This window comes from Danio rerio, chromosome 19 (assembly GCF_049306965.1).
Source record: "Danio rerio strain Tuebingen ecotype United States chromosome 19, GRCz12tu, whole genome shotgun sequence".
NCBI lineage: Eukaryota > Metazoa > Chordata > Actinopteri > Cypriniformes > Danionidae > Danio > Danio rerio.
Window position 1 is genome coordinate 49,097,501 of NC_133194.1, and position 10,090 is coordinate 49,107,590.

General features: G+C 38.2%; 1 protein-coding gene across 2 annotated transcripts in view; it reads left to right on the plus strand.

Moving 5' to 3' along the window:
• Positions 1-6,398, plus strand: part of cap2 (cyclase associated actin cytoskeleton regulatory protein 2) — a 54,658-nt gene extending 48,260 nt beyond the window's left edge. The window contains exons 10-13 of one of the 2 annotated variants that reach the window (NM_200836.2): positions 245-368; positions 1,199-1,281; positions 3,101-3,244; positions 4,688-6,384. In NM_200836.2, coding sequence (NP_957130.2) covers positions 245-368; positions 1,199-1,281; positions 3,101-3,244; positions 4,688-4,771 — 435 coding nt within the window. In that variant the 3' untranslated portion in view covers positions 4,772-6,384. Of the gene's footprint in view, positions 1-244; positions 369-1,198; positions 1,282-3,100; positions 3,245-4,687 lie in introns of both variants that reach the window. The other variant, XM_017352206.3, reaches the window with a different exon arrangement.
• Positions 6,399-10,090: the final 3,692 nt, after the last annotated feature.

Below are 10,090 nucleotides of genomic sequence, written 5' to 3' on the forward strand. Positions count from 1 at the left end.
GGGGTAGACCTTAATAAAATGCAATTTAATAGGGAATTTAATAAATAATTTGAATAATTCTTGTTCCATATTAATGATCATCTCCCAAAAGAGCAGACCTAAGAGGAAAACCCTCGCCACACACCTGCTGTTCTGCTGTCTCTGAGTTCATTTTCCGGGTCTCCACAGCATATGTTGAATGTTTGTGTTGTATTGTGTGTGTGTGTGTGTGTGTGTGTTGTATTGTGTGTGTGTGTGTGTGCAGGAGTATCAGGATCAGTGTGCAGAGCTGCTGATCGAGGACACAGAGCTCAGACAGGTGGTTTACGTCTTCAGCTGCAGCGGCTCCACACTGCAGGTCAAAGGCAAAGTCAACTCCATCATCGTGGGTAAGAATAAACTGTCATGCAGATTATGGGCCGATATTCAGTAATTCAATACATCATGATAATGATCATGCACAACTATACTGGATATCAATATTGATTATTTCAACTGAATCCTCACATTGTATTGTTACGAATGCTGGAAAAGTCCTTGAATAATGATCTAGTGTTAGATTTCTTTTTCAATCAGTTCTTGAAATTAAATTGTGTCAAATAATTCCTGTCTTTAAATAGTTTTTCATTTGCTTTCGCATAAGATTAAACTCTCTATTTTTTCTTTTAAGATAAGAGGTTGCAATCGATTTACATGGGCTGAATTTACAAGGCAGCATGGTGGCGTAAAGGTTAGCACTGTGGCCTCACAGCAAGAAGGTCGCTGGTTCGAGTCCCGGCTGGGTCAGTTGGCGTTTCTGTGTGGAGTTTGCATGTTCTCCCCGTGTTGGTGTGGGTTTCCTCCGGGTGCTCCGGTTTCCACCACAGTCCAAACACCATTGCGGTTGGAAGGGCATCCGCCGTGTAAAACATATGTTAGAATAGTTGGCGGTTCATTTTGCTGTGGTGACCCCTGATGAACAAAAGGACCAAGCCGAAGGAAAATGAATGAAGGAATTTAAACAAACCAATTAAATGTAGTAATGTTCAGCTTAATTTGTTAGTTTAAATTCAGCCCAAGTCAATTGTTTGCAACTGCACGCCTTAAAAACCATGTAGTAAATCCAATAAATCATTGTTTTTTCGTGCGCCTGTCTTTTTTTCTCTGAGCCACTGAGAGAAGACAGAAAAGTGAACGGTATATGAAAAGTACACAACTCTCTGTCTGTTTGTCTGCACAGATAACTGTAAGAAGCTGGGCCTGGTCTTTGACAATGTGGTGGGCATCGTGGAGATCATCAACTCCAGAGATATTCAGCTTCAGGTCAGACTTTAGTGTGTGTGTATGGCAGGCTGAAGTGTGTTGATCTGTGAGCGGTCGGCACTCTGGGTTTGTTATTGTCAATGAGAACGTGTTGGCATAATGTGTGTGCGTGAGTTATGGTCATAACTGGCAAATCAATTAAGAACGTCCTCGTCAACACAGGCAAGAGGGAAATAGTGATGAGATCTTGAAGTGATGTTCACATGAATTAATATCACACCTTAAACCTTATATTTTTATATTAATATATATATATATATATATATATATATATATATATATATATATATATATATATATATATATATATATAAATATATATATATATATATATATATATATATATATATATATATATATATATATATATATATATATATATATATATATATATATAAATATAAGGTTTAAGGTGTGATATTAATTTATGTGAACATCACTTCAAGATCTCATCACTACTTTACTCTTAAACCTTATATATATATATATATATATATATATATATATATATATATATATATATATATATATATATATTAGTGCTGTCAATCGATTTAAAAAATTTACTAATTAATCACGATTAATCGCAATTAAAATACTGAAACTTGTAATTTTGGCTATTTAAAATGTAAAATTAATGTAAACGCAAGAAAAAAATATTTAAATTCAAAATATAATTGTTTAATAGAATTTTTGTTTAACTTGTAACACAGATTTCTTCTGTAAACAACATACCCACAATAAACCATCAAGATCCTGGCTTGACAGCCATATTTATTACAGAAATTAAAACACAGGCATGTTAATGACATTTAAATTTCAAAACAATCAATGCCAATAAAGAAAACATTGATTTCCATGTTGGATTCTAAGTGGACTGCAAAAAAATGCCAAAATACAGGAATTGCAGATATGGAAAATGAAAAATTATAATAATAAACTATAGAATACAAACTGTTGCACTCATTGTAAAGTTTTATTGCTGTGAGTTGAGAACATTAATTATAGAGTAGAAACAATTTTGATTAATCCTCCTTTACATTCATCCAGTTGCTAAGACTAGGAGTATCCCGCAAGTGCACAGAGACTCCCAAATGCCCGCAAATGAATGATAATTTCTTGCAAACCGGTCGTTAAATACATTACACACCCCTACTCAGATACGTCGCTCACTCCACCCCTGACACCCCTCAACGGACCTGACACAGACAGACACACACAACGCGCTGCAGACGTTTTGGCCCCAACGGCCTTCCATACTGGAGCGACTCCCCTCAGATTCAACACGCATGATCACGTTCATCAAATTTGCTTCAACTAAGCGTCCTAAAGTATTACTGCATTTCACAAGGATTCTGACACAACAACGCGAAGCATACGCTTTCACTGCGTTTAATGAGGAAACACGGTAAACTTGGAGGGCTCATGCTGAAAGGCAGAGTAATGCCCTGTCTTTGACAGCTCGCGACTTCACCAGACGTTCTGAGTACATTTACATAAGACACCAATACTCCGATTTAAATATGATTAAGATTATACTCTTATTAAAAGTCTACCGTGTAGCCTAAGCAGTGATTTTATTACCTTAAAGGAACACAGAGGCTCTCCAGAGTTTCATGCAATTTCGGGTGTTTCATTTTTAACTTTCGACTTCTGTTGTAAGTTGATACCGCATGGCGAACAGAAAGAGAATATATATATATATACTTGTTAATATATTCTAATGTATATAGTTATATATGGGCGACGCAGTGGCACAGTAGGTAGTGCTATATATTGCTGTTTAACATGTCATAAACCTTATTTTCTGGCCTCTCAGGTGATGGGAAAAGTTCCGACTATCTCCATAAACAAGACCGAGGGCTGCCATGTCTACCTGAGCAAGGATTCACTAGACTGTGAGATCGTCAGTGCCAAGAGCTCCGAGATGAACATCCTGGTTCCCGAGGGAGAAGATGATTATGTGAGAACACTCTCAAACACTGTAGATGTAGCTGAGGACTCGTGGAGGTTGCATTGAATTTTGGTTTCCAATAAAAACTGTAAGAAGTCACAATCTGAGCAGTGTAGAAACATCTGACCAATCAGAGAAGAGGCAGAACATCTGAGCAATCAGAGCAGATTAGGGCCATCTGACCAATCAGAGCAGAGTAAAAATATCTGACCATTTAGAGGAAAGTAGGAACATCTGACCAATCAGAGCAGAGTAGGAACATCTGACCACAGCAGAATAGACCCAATCAGAGAAGAGGATGGCCATGTGACCAATCAGAGCTGATCAGAGCCATGTGACCAATCAGAGTAAAAATATCTGACCATTTAGAGGAAAGTAGGAACATCTGACCAATCAGAGCAGAGTAGGAACATCTGACCACAGCAGAATAGACCCAATCAGAGAAGAGGATGGCCATGTGACCAATCAGAGCTGATCAGAGCCATGTGACCAATCAGAGTAAAAATATCTGACCATTTAGAGGAAAGTAGGAACATCTGACCAATCAGAGCAGAGTAGGAACATCTGACCACAGCAGAATAGACCCAGTCAGAGAAGAGGATGGCCATGTGACCAATCAGAGCAGAGTAGAGCCATGTGACCAATCAGAGTAGTGGAAGAACATCTGACCTACCTATCAGAGCAAAGTAGAAACATCTGACCAATCAGAGCAAAGGAACATCTGACCAAAGCAGAATAGACCCAGTCAGAGAAGAGGATGGTCATGTGACCAATCAGAGCAGAGAAAGAACATCTGACCTATCAGAGCAAAGTAGAAACATCTGACGAGTAGAGTAGAGCCATGTGACCAATCAGAGCAGAGGAAAAACATCTGACCAATCAGAACAGAGTAGAACTATCTGACCTCTCAGAGCAGAGTAGTAATATCTGACCGAGTAGTCATGTGACCAATCAGATCAGAGGAAAAACATCTGACCAATCAGAACAGAGTAGAGCCATCTGACCAATCAGAACAGAGTAGAGCCATCTGACCAATCAGAGCAGAGTAGAGCCATCTGACCAATCAGAGCAGAGTAGACCCACTTAGAGAAGAGGATGGCCATTTGACCAGTCAGAGTAATAACATCTGATAATAACATCTGACCAATCAGAGCAGAGAAGGAACATATATGACCAATCAGAGCAGACTAAGACCATTTGACCTATCAAAGCAGAGTAGAGCCATCTGACCAATCAGAGCAAAGTTGGAAAATCTGACCAATCAGAACAGAGTCACCTGACCAATCAGAGCTGTTAGAGACGCTGTGAGAACAGAGCTGCTGCTGCTGCTGCTGCTGTGTGTATCATGAGGAATCTAAAGGGGTTTTTGATGGTTGTAAACAAACTAAACTAAATTAGAAGGCTTTAAAATAGCCCAGTGTATCATTAGACATCTTCTCATGTCTTCAACAGAGGGAGTTTCCAGTTCCAGAGCAGTTTAAAACGGTCTGGGACGGCTCCAGCCTGGTGACCGAGCCCACAAAGATCGCCGGCTGATTGATCTGCCTCCTCCTACCCACAATTCCTCAAGCACTTTCACTAGATCACTGTTAGCTGACACGGAAGAATCCGCACACTGTGCTTGTGGGAGTTGTAGATTTAGACAATTACAGTTATGAGCAATATATGGACAAACACGTCTGACTTCCCCAGACCCACTGTGCTTTAAACAGATCGCTGATGGATATTTTTGTCCTAAAGCTGTTATCATTATCATTATTTTTACCATTATTATACATTAACAATATTTACACAGCATGATGGAACCATTATGTGTTGAATTAGGGGTGTGCGATATTTAAGGTAAGATAAGGTCATAACTAGGCCCACACGGAATCTGTGCGCGCAGATTTTCCACAGATTTTTAGCCCATCATTAATTCTGTTTGTTTACTTGAGTAAATGTGTGTAAATCTATATTTATTCAGTTTTTTTTTTATTAATTTCAGTAATATTAGTGACTAATATGAAAATGTTCATGTGATTTATGCACAATGCAGTTTGTACAGTCAAATTTTCTGTCTTTTAGTAGAGATATTATATGAGAGACTTGCTTTGTTCACCAAATAAAGTGGATCTAATTGGATTTGCATTTTAAACGTTAAATAAAAGTTAAAAAGGTATTACTTTTTACTTCACATATTAAGGTTTTAGTTATGATACTCTCAAAATAATGCTGATTTTTACCAAAATTTTCCGCAGAAATAGCAAAAAACTTCTGCAGATTCCGTCTGGCCCTGGTCATAGCTGCTGGTTTATTTATAAGCCATCTGACACAAACACACGAGTCTGAAAGCATTGACTGTGTAATGAAACTTGATCAAATGAATCCAAAAATGTCGTTTTTATATTTTAAACTTATGATACAGTTCAGTATTTACACAAGCAAGAGCTAACAATGCTTGATGGGTTTCCACCGGGTGCTCCGGTTTCCCACAAAGACATGCGGTATTGAGGAATTGGGTGAGCTAAATTGACCGTAGTGTATGTGTATGAATGAGAGTGTGTGGATGTTTCCCAGAGATGGGTTGCAGCTGGAAGGGCATCCACTGCGTAAAACATCCTGGATAAGTTGGCGGTTCATTCCACTGTGGCGACCCCGGATAAATAAAGAGACTTAGCTGAAAAGAAAATGAATGAAATAAAAAAAATGAGAGATGTGATTTTTGGTCAATATCGCACACTTCTAATGTAAACATGGCAATTTTTAGGTCAGCAACTTAAACGTATTAAGTCAAAGTCATAAATAAGTTAAAATGTAACAGTACTGTATGGTGTTTGCAAAACTCATACGTTAAAACACCTTCTGGTCCTGTATTAGGTATTCAAAAAATTAAATATTCTTCAGTATATTTTACCAATACTTGAGTCTCTTGATAGATAAAACCATCCACAATCCTGTTTGATGCAGTTTCCCAGGGTTTACAGATGCTGCTTTCAGCTCATAACATTTCCTCACGCAGTAAATAATCATTGTTGTTATTTGGCTCTGGACGCAGACCCTGTGCAATCATTTGCAGAGGAGAAATGTACACTTAGTCATTTAGCAAACTATTTTCTCCAGATGGAATGAATGCCAATTTAAAATGAATAAACATCAATAAAAATAAATTGATTTACATTTAGTCATTTAGCTGACGCTTTTATCCAAAGCGACTTACAAATGAGGACAAGGAAGCAACTTACACAACTATAAGAGCAACAATGAATAAGTGCTGTAGGCGAGTTTCAGGTGTGTAAAGTCTAAGAAGCAAGACATTAGTAATTTTTTTTTTTTGTAATGCAGTTAGCGGTGGAGCCAGAGAGGCAATTGCAGATTAGGAAGTGAAGTGGAGACTAAATAGTTGAGTTTTTAGTCGTTTCTTGAAGACAGCGAGTGACTCTGCTGTTCTGATGCAGTTAGGGAGTTCATTCCACCAACTGGGCAGATTGAATGCGAGAGTTCGGGAAAGTGATTTCTTCCCTCTTTGGGATGGAACCACGAGGCGACGTTCATTCACTGAACGCAGGTTTCTGGAGGGCACATACATCTGCAGCAAAGCCAGAAGTCGCTTTGTGAGCAAACATCAGAGCTTTGAATTTGATGCGAGCAGCAACTGGCAGCCAGTGCAAACGGATGAGTAGCGGAGTTCATACTGTGTGATTGTCACTCACGTGCACAAGCACCAATTTGCCTGTGATTTCAGGCATTTGTCTGCGATTTCTCAAAACCTGCCGGCGAGTCAAAATTAGGGCTAAAATCACGCAGTCTGAACTAGGCCCTAGTTATGTTGAGTATTCAGCTTGTTTTAATGGAAAAACTCACTTAATTTTGACATTTCTGACAACAAAAACATATTTTTTACTTGTTTAAAAAATTCTTCTTGACTGAATTTTTTTTAGATATTTAGACTAGAAATGAGAAAAAACTAAGTAAGAACAGCTTATTTGCAGGGTACAGTGTAAACGCAAGACAAATTTAAAGTTTCAAAACTAAAAAGCTTTCAAACGATTTGCTTTTTATTCAAAGAACAAAAACAAAAAAAAGTGTATATAACTATAGCAATTTTTTTTTTTTTTGGTTTTAAGTATTTCACTTACCCTATTGCAAGGGTGTAGAATAGGCATGGACGGAGGGGACGTGTCCCCACCAAAATCCACCAATTACTGAAATGTCCCTACCGATAATTTAATCGACTTCAAAACAAAATAATGCTCCATCAACCCTTAGTAACCTACTTGAGCACAAAGGGTTAAGTCAAGTTTGCTATGAGTTTACTATAATAATATTAACCAAGGCTGTGCAATTGATTAATAAATAAAACTTAGATAATTGAGCTTTTTTTTGGTAAAGGAATAACTAGTAAGTGCTATCAAAACATAACACAAATAAAAATGTATTGATATTTGACAAACGAAACAACCTTTATTTGTCACACCATAACTTGTTTTTGTTCTGCAAATGATCGAGTGCCTTTTTATAAGATTTTGTATTGTTTTAATATCCTTTTAAATAGTTCAGATGGTATTTTATAGCTCTGTATTTCCAACGCAATCTCACGGCAATTCGTAACTTTTTCATTTAGTGGCTAATTCGTATGAATTCGTACGATCTAATTTGTACATTTCAGTACGATTTGCTCATTCCCCAATGACGGTTGGGTTTAGGGGTGGAGTTAGGTGCCACGCCTCCTTTTTAAAATCGTACAATTTTGAACGAGTTCAGATCAAATGACGTTCAAATGAAGTGATGCATATTACTAATGACTTCATATGTACAGTAGGAAATCTTGAATTTATATTCTTATGATTTATGCTATTTAAGAAAAATAATTTTGACTCGCACAATGTATGTAAATACAGTGCTCAACATTTGAGTTCACCCCTCACCAGTGGTGGAAAGAGTACTGAAAAAGCATACTTAAGTAAATGTACTATTACTTGCCTAAACATGTAGTGTGAGTAGAGTAAAAGTATCTGTTGTGAATATTACTCAGAGTAGGAGTAAAAAGTAGCCCTTTAAAGTACTCATGAGTGGTGAGTATTATGCTGTATAAAGCTGATGCGTTTACATGTCATTTGTGGATGTGTGTGTGTAAACGTAACATTCTGTAGTGCATTTAGTTATTGCCCAGCAGGCAGACAACATCATCAGACGCTAATATTAGGTTAGATTTAGGTTGTGATGTCAGGTGACCAAAATTCCATGTCTAGCCAGCGTCTAAGCACAACATTATTCTGATGTACAATAATGACGTCAAATGATGTTGATATTTGGTTGATTTCAGGTTGTTAGAAAGTGACCAAAATCCAATATCGAGGCAACATCTTAAACCAACATCCTATTGACGTCAAATACTGACATTTATTCATCAGTTATGGCAACCAAAATATAACGTCTGATAGACGTCATAGTGGTAACGTCCACACAACGTCAAGCTGTAACATTATTAGACGTTGATATTTGGTTGGTTTTAGGTTGGACGTTGGATATTGACATCGGGCTGATGTTGAGTTCTGATGTAAACCCGATTTTCATTTCCAAACAAAATGCAGGGTCTCCAAGACGTTAGGGTACAATTTCATTCTGACGGCATGTTGACGTCTTGTGTCTGCTGGGTGTTTATGGTCATTTTGGTCATCATACTGTAAATATCCATCATCTTCTCATCAGTGACATGCATCTAAACCAGCGGTGCCCATACTCAGTCCTGGAGGGCCAGTGTCCTGCAAAGTTTAGTTCCAATCCCAATTAGACGCACCTGGGCTAGCTAATCAATCTTATATAGGCTTTCCATAGATATATACACTAGATATCGTATAGCGACCCTGAGCATGCGTCAATAGCGCCGCCACATTGGTACAGGGCTCCCAGGACAAACGTCATTCAACCGCACTAGTCAAGACAGTGTTATTACGTGAAGATGCGGGACTTTAGCGCTGTTTACGGGTGTAGTAACGAGCAAACAAAGAAAACAAAGCACAAAGGCAGAACATTTCATAGGTAATATTACGTTTTTTTTTCTGTTTTTGTACGTTATGAACTTTTGTGCTAATCAGGTAAAGTTATTGATGATGACAGTCTCTTACTGCATTCACCATACGGCAAAGCAGCTCCAACTCGCACTAAACACTCGGCTTATGCTAGTTTTGTTGAATAAAATCAGCAAACAATGCAAAAGAAATATGACAACGAGATGCTGCGCTGCCAGAAACTTGTATTATTGTCGGCTAACGTTAGTGAAAGAGTCGTTCGGGGGATTCATTCACAAGCGAATCGCTCCCTCCGTCAGTATGAGAAGTGAAAGCAGGAGAGGAGCTGTGTTTCAGGACATGATTAGATCACATTTAACAGGGAGGGTGGATAGTACATTTCTGTACACACAAACACAAGCTTTTTGTCAGGAATGCCCGTGCGGTCACTGATCCATCAATGTAGAAAAGTGATGTAAAATTATAATTTTCATAATAAAAAAAATAATAATTACACACTAACATCCAGGAAAACTCCCGATCATAGATATATGTGTATATGTGTATATCTCTGGCTTTGGATGGCCACAGTCCTCAACTGTACCTTGGTCCCGCATTCATTTCAAAGGAGCGCTACCCTGTAGCAAGATGGCGGAGCTATTGACGCATTCCGTCCAATAGACAACAATAGGCCAGGCGACATCTAATGTATATATCTATGTAGGCTTTCTAGAAACATCTGTGCAGGTGTGTTGAGGCAAGTTGGAGTTGAAATCTGCAGGACACCGGCCCTCCAGGACTGTGTTTGGGCATCTCTGATGTAAACAGTCTCTGGGTCAATGCATGTAAAGATGTTGAACATCTT